Source organism: Ornithorhynchus anatinus, chromosome 5 (genome assembly GCF_004115215.2).
Source record: "Ornithorhynchus anatinus isolate Pmale09 chromosome 5, mOrnAna1.pri.v4, whole genome shotgun sequence".
NCBI classification, from domain to species: Eukaryota; Metazoa; Chordata; class Mammalia; order Monotremata; family Ornithorhynchidae; genus Ornithorhynchus; species Ornithorhynchus anatinus.
In genome coordinates, this window is record NC_041732.1 from 62613437 (window position 1) to 62626205 (window position 12769).

At 54.0% G+C, this 12769-nt stretch overlaps 1 protein-coding gene across 1 annotated transcript in view; it reads right to left on the reverse strand.

The window, feature by feature from the left end:
* The window catches only part of CROCC (ciliary rootlet coiled-coil, rootletin), a 43851-nt gene that overhangs the window by 8340 nt on the left and 22742 nt on the right, over positions 1 to 12769 (reverse strand). The window contains exons 16-26 of the mRNA XM_039912061.1: positions 12572 to 12718; positions 8745 to 8975; positions 7693 to 7886; positions 6112 to 6239; positions 5404 to 5573; positions 5015 to 5194; positions 4191 to 4325; positions 3691 to 3834; positions 3155 to 3393; positions 2602 to 2761; positions 261 to 428 (exon numbers count right to left, since the gene is read on the reverse strand). Coding sequence (XP_039767995.1) covers positions 261 to 428; positions 2602 to 2761; positions 3155 to 3393; positions 3691 to 3834; positions 4191 to 4325; positions 5015 to 5194; positions 5404 to 5573; positions 6112 to 6239; positions 7693 to 7886; positions 8745 to 8975; positions 12572 to 12718 — 1896 coding nt within the window. The remainder of the gene's footprint in view (positions 1 to 260; positions 429 to 2601; positions 2762 to 3154; positions 3394 to 3690; positions 3835 to 4190; positions 4326 to 5014; positions 5195 to 5403; positions 5574 to 6111; positions 6240 to 7692; positions 7887 to 8744; positions 8976 to 12571; positions 12719 to 12769) is intronic.

Here is a 12769-nt window from a genome sequence, read left to right on the forward strand (position 1 = left end):
CAGGCACCATCCGAGGGCAGTTCCCCAAGTTTTGGTGGGTGACAGCTAGGCCAGGCTTCCCCTGCCCTCTGCTAAGGTCAGGGGCGTCAGGGAGGAGGAGGGGGCAGGAGACCCTTTGGACACTGGCAGGGCACAGGGAGGGGCCACAAGCGGGGACCAACCCACCATCTGGAGACATTGGGCCAGATCCCAGGGAGGGTGCCGAGGGGACGAGGATCCCCAGTTAGCTGGCGTGATGCCCAAGGGCCGGGGATGGGCACCTCTTTCTGAGCTGTCTCCCAGTTGGCCTCGCTCTGCCGGAGTTTCTGCTTCAGGCCGAAGACCTCTCGTTGGCTCTCTTTCTCCGCCTGCTCCCCCAGTGCTAGGCGGGCCTGCAGCTCCCCCACCTCCTGGCTTTTCTTGGTGTTCTCGCTGTCCAGCACCTTCATCTGCACAAGATGAGACAAGACCAGGCTCTGGCTGCCAGGGCGGAGAACCGCTCTTCCAGCTTCATTCAACATCCCTTGGTGCCTCAGTTTCCCATAGAGGGAAACTTTCACCCAGGTGAAAGCTGAAATGCCAGTTGGGCGGTAGGGGCCAGGGCTTGTGCACCCCACCCGGCCCCAGCATTCCTGACCAGGGAGGGGGCGGGAATCTGGGGCCAGAGAGACACTAGGGGTTTCATCTTCCATCGCCACCCCAGATACACTCATCCCTCAGTCCTGAGAAAGTCTCCTCTAACACAAAACCTCTTTGAGACTGTAGCAGACAACTTCCACAGAACAAAGTCTGGGCAGCCATCAGCCAGGCCTTCGGAGGTCGAATCCCACAGCAGAGGGAGTGGTTTCACAGGCCCGTGGTTTTGCGGGACAGCCACCCCCTGGGAGGGTTCAAATCAAGAGAGGCTGAGCGAGGCAGATCGGGCCCTGCTTCTGAGAGGACGTACCCTCAGAGAGCCTGTCGACAGGTTCAGGAGTCTGCCTGATTGATTGAAAGCTGATTCCTAGAAGTAATGGAGGATTGGGATGGTCCCGAGGCTGGGGTAGGGGTAGAAGCTGGGAAATCCCTCCGTGCTGCCCACCTGATAGGCAGACTGGCTGCCATTAACGAAGCTGGGGAGATCGAGGGTGTGAGGCCACTGGCAGGGGTGCGTGGCTTCAAAACACAGGGCAAATCTCACTGATAATAATAATGATGGCATTTGTTAAGCGCTTACTATGTGCAAAGCACTGTTCTAAGCACTGAGGAGGATACAAGGTGATCAGGTTGTCCCATGTGGGGCTCAAAGTCTTAATCCCCATTTTACAGATGGGGTAACTGAGACACAGGGAAGTTAAGTGACTTGCCCAAAGTCTCATAGCTGACAAGTGGCGGAGCTGGGATTTGAACCCATGACCTTTGACTCCTAAGTCTGTGCTCTTTCCACTGAGCCCCGCCGCTTTGTGTTTACCATCTCTTAAATTGTTACAAGCACTGTGGTCTATTGCATAGAATATGGGTCTAGGAGTCAGGTGGACCTGGGTTCTAATGCCAGCGCCACCATTTGTCTGCTGTGTGACCCTGGGCAAGTGACTTCACATCATCTGTAAAATGGGGATTAAGACTGTGAGCCCCATGTGAGGCGAGAGACTGTGTCCAATTCGATTTGCTTCTATCTACCCCAGCACTTATTACAGTGCCTGGTACCTGACCAAGTGCTTAGTAAATTCCACAATTACTATCATTATTATTAACTATTATTATTATAGTATACTGACCCAAGCACATAGTACAGTGCTCTGCACACAGTAAGCACTCAATAAATATGATTGATTGACTGCTGCTTGGTTGGTACCTAGAGATAACCTGGCCCAAAACAGATTTGGGTAAAAAATAGCAATTTCTATAGGAAAAAAGAAAAATCCCTCTTGAGCCTGCCTCCGTGTGGACATGATTAAGACCCTCTAAAAATCCCTGAATAAGCACCTCAGCATGGGACGCAGCATGGCCTAGTGGATAAAGTAAGGGCCCAGGAGGCAGAAGGACCTGAGTTCTAATCCCAGTTTTGCCACTTGTCTGCTGTGTGAGAGACCTTGGGCAAGTTACTTCACTTCTCTGTGCCTCAGTTACCTCATCTGTAAAATGGGGATTAAGACTGTGAACCCCATGTGGGACAGGGACTGTGTCCAACCTGATTAACTTGTATCTACCTCAGCATTTAGTAGAGTGTCAGACACATAGCAGGCACTTAAATACCATTAAAAAAATTAAGAAAAACCAACTTACGCAAATTCAGTCTGGCTAACAGGAGATTTTACTGCATTCTACTTAGTCTGTTTTGAATTACTGCATTTTTCCAGGGGTTGGTACGATTGTCTGTGGCCCTGGCTGCTTGACTCTCTGTTATCAGGTCTACCCTGGATGCTCTCTGGATAATTTAGGTCTCCAATTGCACATTGATCTCCAGGTATGGTCAGTTCTGACCTAACCAGGCTCTTGGAAGGTGGGAGGAGCCAATGCTGGTCTGAGCGATGTCCAGACTTGCACGGGGTGGGGTGGGGTGAGGCTGACGGGATAGTGGTGTTCCTCTCTAGCCCCTGCCCGCCGCTGGCTCACTCCCCCCGGGTGCCATCCACCCTTTACCTGCCGCCTCAGTTCCTGTAGCTCCCGGCGAGCCTCCAGCCGTGACCTCTCCACTTCCTGCAGCCCGGTCCGCAGCTCCCCGGCTTCCCTGCCCGCTGCCGCCCGGGCCTCCTCCATGAGGGCCAGTTTCTGCTCCTTGTCCTCGTTGGCACGTTTCAGGCTGCGGTGGGGAGCTTGGTCAGAGAGCACTCCCCGGGCCCAGCTTCCCTCGTGTGGATCGCGGGAGGGTCACGGGGGACAGAAGGGTATGTCTGGAAACCAGAAGCAGGTTGCTGCCCCGGAATTCCACATCCACCCGGATTCCAATCTAACTCGGGGTTCAGGCCACGGCTAAGTGGGCTAGGGAGCCCATTCCCTGGGGCAGCAGCAGCCCTTGATGGGTTGAACTTGCCCATCACACCTGGCCCAGGCTCAAAGTCTCCCTGGGGTTCCAGGCCTGTCCCTGGACCAGTACAGGTGGTAGGGGATCAATTCTGCCCCAGGAAGTCCTTGGAAGGCCCAGCCTCAGGGGGTGTGTGGGATTCAGACCCCCTTCCCCGGCCAGCAAGCTCACCAGATCCTCTCGCCCTCAGCCCTCTTCACGGCAGCCCGTAGCTCCTCATTGGAGCAGCGGAGGGCCTCGCGTTCCTTGGCACTGTCCCCCAGACTGCGACGCAGTTCCAGGGTCTCCTGGCGCTGGGCTTCGCGCCCTTCCTGCCCCTCCCGCATTTTCCGCTGGGCCTCCAGGAGCTCCCGCCGCACCCCGTCTCGCGCATCCTCCAACAGCTGCAGCTGGCTCCGCAGCTCCTCCACCTGATCGGGGGGACGGATCCATGGATGATTCCAGGAGGCACAGGCTAGGCCTCCTCAGCTCCTCCACAAAGGCTCAGGTCAGCTCCTTCCCCAGAACCTCAAGCCTCACAGCACAATGGTCTCCCTGCCCAGAAGCCTCTCATCCCCGCCGGTTGGGAATGGTGACCCCTGTTAGAGGCCAATTTGAAAAAGGATCTGGATTTCCGGGCTGAAGAGCCCAGGTAGCGGCCAGGATCCTCCCTCCCTGCCCCCACCCCTCCCTCCGTCCAGGATCCCCCTCCCAGGGGCAGGACTCACCTCCCGGAGGCAGGACTCCCGCTGCTTGCCCAGATCCCAAGCCTGCTCGTGCAGCATCTTCACCTCCCGCTCATGGGCCGTGATGGCTTCCTCGAACTGGGCCCGTAGGCTCCTCAGCTCCGCCGTCAGCGAGTTGATCGTGCTCTGGAGGCCACCGCGAGACCACCTGGCTCTCACCCTCTCTCTCCCCAGCCACCCAGCCAGCCTGCCCTCTCCCTTCCCGCCCATCTTGGGTCCTCCTCCCCGTTCTGAAGAGCCCCCAGGGCCGTTCTTGCCCAGAGGCAGACGAGGGCCAGTCTTCCGCTCCCATACCACCCCTTTTCCGCGTTCCACTGAGCACGGGTCTCTCCACGTGCCTCAGTGGAAGGACCTGGGGACCAGACAAGCAAGGGAGCAAGATGGGAGGAAGAGGCCTCCTGACCGCTCCATCTGGTGACACTCCAACCCTCAGAGCTCGGACCTCCCAACCGGTCAGCACAACCTGCGCCCCCATCACCGACCCGGTCCTGCTCCTGCCGACTCAAGGTGTCGCGCTTCTGACGCTCCATCTCCATGGAGATGGCGGCCAGGCTCTGCTGGGTGCCACTCAGCTTCTCGGACAGAGCCGTCTTCTCCGACTCCTTGAGGGACAGCGCCTGGGCCAAGAGGGTGAGGGGTAAAGGGAGAAGCTCCCAGGGCCAAATCTGCTAATGTCATCTCCTGGGCCATCAGAGATCCCCAGCGTCAAGGGTCAGGATGAACCTGGGGACATGCCCAGTGGGTGAGGGGCAAAGGTGCTGTTTGCCATGCCAAGTCAGGAGCCCTGGCTTCTAATTCCAACTCTGCCCCTGACTCACTGCGGGACTTTGGAAAAGTCTCAACTCCCCCTCTAGACTGTAAGCTCCTTGCGGGCAGGGATCGTATCTCCCAATTCTAATATATGATTCTCTCCCAAGTGCAAAGGTATAGTGTTCTCCACACAGAAAGCGCTCAATAAATACAACTGACTGATGGTCCTCTGTCCCTATCTGATCTGTAAATTAGAGCGGTGCAGCCCACCTTTTCTGGCCCCTCCCCACCTCTCTTTGCTCCATAAGGAGAGTGTCAGAACAAATGAGTTAGATGGCAAAGCGGTTTGGGAAATAAACACATTAAGCAAACTTGAGGCCTATTATCCTGATCATTACTACAGCTACTAATTACTGTTATTATTCTAATTATTTTTCCTGCTCTCTCCCTGACCACAGACCCAAGAATGCCATCCTGGGCTCAGGTTACTCTGGACCCTGGCCTTTCCCAGCCCGGCCCGGCCCGACCCGACCCAGCCCTGCGAGACCCGGCCCACCTGCTGCTTCTCATTCTCAGCCAGGAGGAGGCTCTCATCTCGCTCTTGCTGCAGAGCGGTGATCTCCTCGCTCAGCTCCTCCTTCTCTGCTTCGAAGCGGGCGAGTAGCTCCTCCCTCTCTTGGGTGAACCGGTGCACCAGTTCTGTCCGCTCTGCCTCCAGCTCCCGCCGGGCCGCCTCCTATCGGGGCCCGGGTTCAAACCAGAGGCAGAAGGGCAGCTGGCCCCCCACACTCAGATGCCCACCCCGCGCCACCCCCACCGCTCCAGAAGGCAAGTCAGGATCAGGTCCAAGCGTCTCCGCTGCCCTGGGTGACCCAGCCCGGCCGAGGGCTCCCCGGTCACCCCACGACCCGCCGTCACCCCCATCCAGCCTGCCCCGGCCTCTACCTTCTCCCTGTGGAGTCGCTCCACGGCCTCCTCGTGCGCGGTCTGCTCCCCCCGCAGCGTGGCCTGGGCCTCCTGCTCCACCCGGGCCAGCTTCTGCACCAGGTCCTCCTTGTCTCTCGCCGCCCTCTGCCCCTCGGCCTCCGTCTGTCTCCGCAGGGCCGTCAGCTCCACTGGAACAGGGGCGGGAGAAAGAGGAAGACTCACGGTCGGGGCCCCATTCCATCCCCAGTGTTCAGGCACTGTGGACCACTGACAGAACCCGGGGTTTGTGGGCCAAAAAAACCTGTGGCTCTGGCTCCTGCTCTGCCACTGTCATCAGGCTGGCCATGTGGTCGCTCTGGGTTTCAGTTTCCCCTGCTCTACCCCGGGAAGACTCTCACCGTAATTCCCAGAGCCACTCTGAGGAGACAAATGAGATCCCATTTATGAAAGTACCATGGAAATACGACAGACCCCTAAACTAAGGAATTGCTGCTGCAAGGGCAGAAGCAGGGCTCCTCTGAATGACAGATGGACACTGGCCCCAAGCCAACTGGGACAGTTGGGGGCAAAAAAGGAGATGGGAGGCACCACCCTGTGACTCCTCCTGGCACCGCCCCACCGGGGACCGGCCCAGAGCACCGAGGTGGTGCTGGAGCAACTGCCCAGGTCGAGGAAGAGGCCGTGAAGCTGGGAGCCAGGTTTCTCGGGTCCTTCCTCGCCCCGTACCATGCAGCGTCTCCTTGGCCAGGAGCAGGGCCTGGTTCTCAGACTCCAGCTGTTCCTTCCGGCCTTCCAGGTGCCCCAACTGGTGCTGCAGGTCAAATAAGCTGGTCTCCAGGGCTTCCTTCTCTGACCTGCAACCGTGGACCAACACTGGTTAGGATCCTTAAGCCACCGTTCCTGGCCAGACCAACTCCCCAGCAGGTAGTCCCCTCCTCTTGGGAGGCCCCAGCGAGGAGGGCACACTCATGGCTTATAGAAGGGCACACCGCAGCATCTGTTGGGCATCTAACAGTGGCTGTGGGCTCCATCACTTGCCTGCTGTGTGACTTTGGGCAAGTCACTTAGCTCTCTCTACATATCTGTAAAAATGTACATAATGTACATGTCTGTAATTTATTTATATTAACGTCTGTCTTCCCCACTAAAAATAATAATGATTGTGGTATTTGTTAAGCACTTACCTTGTGTCAGGCACTATACTAAGCACTGGGGTGGATACAGGCATATCAGGTTGGACACAGTCCCTGTTCCACATGGGACTCACTGTCTCAATCCCCATTTTACAGGTACCTGAGGCTCAGAGAAGTGAAGTGACTTGCCAAGGTCACACAACAGACAAGTGGCGGAGCTGGGATTAGAACCCATGTCCTTCTGACTCCCAGGCCCGTGCTCTATCCACTACGCCATGCTGTTTCTCATGCTGCTCTACCCCTCTAGACTGCAAGCTCACTGTGGGCAGGGAATGTGTCTGTTAAATTGTTACACTGTACTCTTCCAAGTGCTTAGTACAGTACTATTCTCTCCCAAACACTCAGTACAGTGCTTTCCACCCAGTAGGTGCTCAATAAATACAACTGAATGAATGCTCTGCACACAGTAAATGCTCAATAAATACAACTGAATGAATTAATGCTCTGTACACAGTAAGTGCTCAATAAATACGATTGAATGACTGACTGACTCTCTGGGCCTCAGTTTCATCACCTGTAAAATGGGAGTTCAATACCTGTTCTCCCCTCTACTTAGACTGTGAGCCCCACCTGAGACAGGGACTGTGCCCAACCTGATTATCTGTAATTTATTCATTTACATTCATGTCCGTCTCCTGCCCCTCTTGACTGTAAGCTCACTGTGGTCAGGGCATGTGTCTTTTTATTGTTGTTTTGTAGTCTCCCAAGCACTTAGTGCAGCGCTCTGCACAAAGTAAGCGCTCAATAAATACGACTGAATGGATGAATTATACCTACTCCAGCACTTAGCACAGTGTTTGGCACAGATAGGAAGTGCATAACAAATACCACAATTAGGAATACCCAGGGAGCAGCAGCACCAGCCAAACTGGGGGGCCTGGGTGCCAACAAGTTGGCAACGGCCTCCTTGCCCCCGGAAGCACTCACCTCTCCCTTCTGGTCAGACATGGCTCTCAGGGGACTCTACCATTCTGTGTCTCTCTCCAGTACCCCTTCCTGTGGCCCAGAGCTGGGATGCAATGAAGCCCCTCCCCGAGGTGGGCCCCGGGTGGCCCCTGGAGACCCTGCCCAGCCCAGAGTGAGAAATCAGGGTAAGGATCCCAAAGTGCCTTACCGGAGGCTGGTAGTCTCCTCAGCCAGGGACCGGTTCTCCCGCTCGGAGGCAGCCAGCTGCACCGCCAGGCTGGCCTTCTCCTTGGTGAGCGACTCCTGCTCCCGCGCCGTCCGGGCCAGAGTCTCGGCCTGCCGCTCCCCCTCCCGCCGCGCCTGCAGCAGCTCCTCCTCCTGCCCGCTCCGCTGACGCGACAGCTACCGAGGCACGAGCTCATTATGGGCAGGGAACCTGACTGCTAATTCTGTTCCACTGTACTCTCCCAAGCACTTAGTACAGTGCTCTGCACATAGTTAAGTGCTCATAAATACCACTGGCTGATTGGTTGAGGAGATGGGCTCCATGACTCCAAACTCCTCTCAGCTTCTGCCTCCATCTCCATCCCCACCATCCCTATGGCCTCCAGAGACATCTCCCTTATTTGGTCCTGGCCTGTCCTCTCCACTCTCCTGCGACTAACATTTACTCGTATAATATATATACATATATATACGTAAAAATATATCATAATTTACATTAATGTCTGTCTCCCCCTCAAGACTATAAGCTTGTTATGGGCAAGGAATGTGTCTGTTATACTGTACATTGTATAAATATACAATCACCTGTAAAATGTAAAACGACCTGTTCTCCTTCCCACTTAGACCATGAAACCCACCTGGGATAGGGACTGTGCCCAACCTGATTATCTGTAATTTATTTATTCATATTAATGTCTGCCTCCTGTCCCTCTAGACTGTAAGCTCATTGTGGTCAGGGAATGTTTCTGTTTATTGTTGTACTGTACTCCCCCAAGCGCTCCGTACAGTGCTCTGCACACAGTAAGCGCTCAATAAATACAACTGAGTGACCCTCTCCCCACTTCACTCGGCCCTTCACAACTTGAAGCGTCCAGGTCTGTGCCCAGGCCTTGCCCTGGACCAAGATACTCCCAATTGTGGTGCCCATCTTGGGCCCTTGATGCCCCTCTGGGGTCAAGAGGATGGAGCCTGAGCTGGGGCTGCCCCAGCCCACCTCTGCCCTCTCATGCCCTCCTTTCCAAGGCATGCCCCTACCTGTGCCAACTGTTCCTGCAGCTGAGCCCGTTCCCTGTGCAAGGTGGACAGCTGACGCTCCAGGCGGTCCCGGGTATCCTGGGCCTCGCGTAGGGCCCGCTCCAGCCCCTGCCGTCCGGCCTTCAGCTCCAGCTTCTCCTGCTCCAGCCGCACCAGCTGGTCCCGCATGGAGCCCTTCTCCTGCTCCGCCTCCCGCCTCTGCCCCAGCAGGGCCCCTCGCTCCTCTTCCAGCTGTGGAAGCAGAGGACAGAGGGCCAAGAGGGCCCGTGGTCTCATCCATAGGAGTCCGGGGATCAGACCTTCCAGCCCCGACAGCAGACTGAGCCAGGGTGGGGCTGTGGAAGTGGAGGTTGCCCTTCCTGGTCCTGGGGTCCTAGGGCTAGTTATTTCTTAGCTGGGCTAAGTCTAAACTTCTCGGCTCCCTCCACAGCCTCTCACCCTGCCGCTCTTGCCCCCCAATCCCACAGCTGGGAGAGTAAAGACACCCCCTGACTAGCCCTCCTGTGTGGGCACTAGCCCCACTCCAGCCAGCACCTTCTATTGCAGCTGGACCTGGAAAAGCTGAACTTCAATACTTTTAGGCAGCACTCACCTTTCTTTGCCCATCTTCAACCTCTGCCACCAGTCAGCACACTGACGCACCTGGTACACCATGGGCATGACTCATGCCCACTGCCCTTGGCAGTTGTTTCAGACCCCTTGCCCCCTCTCACCCCTAATGACCTGGCCATCTACTTAATCAATACAACTGACACCATCGGGTGTGATCTCCCTAAAATCTCCCCTGTTCCTCTCCAGTCCCTCCCTTTCCCAGCAGTACCTCAAGAGATCTCCTACCTCCTCTCAAAATCCACTCCTCCACCTGCGCCTCCAACCCCAACCCTTTGCCACTTATCAAAACACTTACCCCCTCCCCCTTCTTCTCCTTGACCACCATTTTCAACTGTTCACTCTCCAATCACTTTTTCCCTACTGCTCCAATCATGCTTATTTATCTCCTACCTAAAAACACCTTCTCTTGGCCCCACGATTCCCTCCAGTCATTGCCCCATCTCCCTCCTACCACTCCTCTCCTAATTCCTTGAGCGAGTTGTCTACATTTGCTATTCCCACTTCCTCTCCTCCAATTCTCTCCTTGAGTCCCCTCCATTCTGACTTCCTCCCCACTTTGCTCCACTGAAACTGCCACCTGCAGGGTCGCCAATGATCTCCTTCTTGCCAAATCCAATGGCCTCTACTCCACCCTAATCCTCCTTGACCTCTCAACTGCCTTTGACACTTTCCACTATCGACTCTTCCTGGAAATATCACCCAAGCTTGGCTTCGCTGACACTGTCCTCTTCTGATTCTCCTCCTATCTCTCTGGCCGCTTACTCTCAATCTTTTTCACTGGCTCCTACTCTGTCTCCCACGCCCTAATTGTGGGTGTTTCTCAAGGCTCTGTTCTGAATCCCTTTCTTGTCTCCATCTATACCCACTCCCTTGAAGAACTCATTCGCTCCCATCTCTATGTGGATGATTCCCAAATCTACATCTCCAGCCCTGATCTTTCTCCCTCTCTGCAGTCTCGTGTTTCCTCCTGCCTTCAGAACAACTCTACTTGGATGTCCCACTGACACCTCAAACTTAACATGTCCAAAACAGAACTCCTCATTTTCCCCACAAAAACCCTGTCTTCCGCATTACTTTCCCATCACCGTAGACAGCACCATCACCCTCCCTGTCTCACAAGCCATGATCTTCGACTTCTCTCTCTCATTCAATACACATATTTGATCAACCATCAAATATTGTCACAACAATACTAAAATCTGCCCTTTCCTCTCCACACAAACTACTACCATGTTAATCCCTGCGCTTATCCAGCGTGGCTCAGTGAAAAAGAGCCCGGGCTTGGGAGTCAGAGATCATGGGTTTGAATCCCGGCTCTGCCACCTGTCAGTTGTGTGATTGTGGGCAAGTCACTTCAATTCTCTGGGCCTCAGTTCCCTCATCTGTAAAATGGGGATGAAGATTGTGAGCTTCATGTGGGACAACCTGATTATCCTGTATCTACCCCAGCACTTAGAACAGTGCTCTGCACATAGTAAGCGCTTAACAAATACCAACCTTATCATTATCTATCCCACCTCGATTACTGCATCAGCCTTCTTACCGGCCTCCCTGCCTCCTGTCTCTGTCGACTTCAGTCCATATTTCACTCTGCTGCCCAGATCATTTTTCTATGAAACCATTCAGTCCAAGTTTGTCCTCTCAAGTCCCTCCAGTGGTTGCCCATCCACACCCACATCAAACAGAAATTCTTAACCGTTGGCTTTAAATCACTCAATCGCCTTTCCCCCTCCTGCCTATCTTTCTGATTTCCAACTTCAAACGAGCCAGCACGTCACTCCTCTAATGCCAACCTATTCACTGCAACTCAATCTCACCTATCTCACCACCGACCCCTCCCCTCCATCCTGCCTTGAACTCTCTCCCCCTTCACATCCAACAGACAATCACTCTTCCCATAATCAAAGCCCTACTAAAAGCACATCTCCTCCAAGAGACCTTCCCCGACTAAGCCCTCATTTCCTCTTCTCCCGCTCCCTTCTGCATCACCCTAGCATTTGGATTTGTACCCTTTATTTGCCCCTCCCTCAGCTCCACAGCACTATGTACATATCTGTAGCCTTCTCATTTATATTAATGTCTGCCTCGCCCTCTACACCGAAAGCTCCTTGTGGACAGGGAATGTTTCTACCAACTCCATTATACTGTACTCTCCCAAATGCATAGCACAGTGCTATACACATGGTAAAACGCTCACTCCCTCATCTGTAAAAAAAAATGGGGATTAAGAGTGCGAGACAATGTGAGACAAGGGACTGTAACCAACTCGATTAACTTGTTTTTATCCCATTCGTTCATTCATTCGATCCTATTTATTGAGTGCTTACTGTGTGCAAAGCACTGTACTAAGCACTTGGGAGCGTACAATATAACAATAAACAGACACATTCCTGCCCACAATGAGCTCGCAGTCTAGAGGGAGGCAGATGCAGCAGTGAAACCGTTACATAACAAGCGTGACAAGTGTAGGGATCAGTAATGGTGGTGAAGGAAGGAAGGGGTGAATCCTGGGAAATTTTGAGAAGGAATAACCAACAGGATTTGGTGACGTGTGGATTGAAAGAGATTTTGGAGTCAAGGATAATTCCTGGGTTTACAACAGTGTTTGGCACATAATAAGTGCTTAACAAGTACCATAATTATTAGTAAATATCATTGATTAATGGCTCTACTACACCTAGCTACTAGGACTTTGGTGTAAGGCTGAGAAACAGCCTGGGGTTCAGAGGCCCCCCTCTTCTCCAGGAAGCTGGTACGCTGCCCCATGGTGAAAAGCCCTCTCGGAGGGGAAGGCGACCAAGGAAGAGGGTCTAAGTGAGTGGAAAGAGCCCAGGCCCGGAAGTCAGAGATACTGGGTTCTAATGCCAGTTCCATCACTAGCTTGCTGGGTGACTTTAGGAAAGTCACTTCATTTCTCTGGGCCTCAGTTCCTCATCAGTAAAATGGGGATTTAACACCTGTTCTCCTTTAGACTATGAGCTCTAAGTGGGACAGGGACTGTGTTCCTTCTTTTATATTTACAGAGCACTTACTGTGTGCAAGGCACTGTACTAAGAGCTTGGGAGAGTACAATATAACAATAAACAGACACATTCCCTGCCCACAAGCTTACAGTCTAGAGTGGGCTGTATCTGATCTAATCACTTCGTATCTGCCCAGTGCTCAGCACAGAGTTAGTGTTTAATGAAAACCATTACTGTCATTATTATTATTACCTGCACAATGGCCCGGTTCAGCTCCAGTTTGTCCTGGGCCAAGCTCTCGTTGAGGGCGCTCAGTTTAGACAGCGAGTCTCGCAGAGAGGCCTCCTCCGCCTTCAGCTTCCCCATGGCCAACTCCAGCTCCACCCTGCTGGCCTCAACCTGGGGGACAGACAGGCAGATCAGAGATAGAGAGCTAGAGAGACAGAGAGG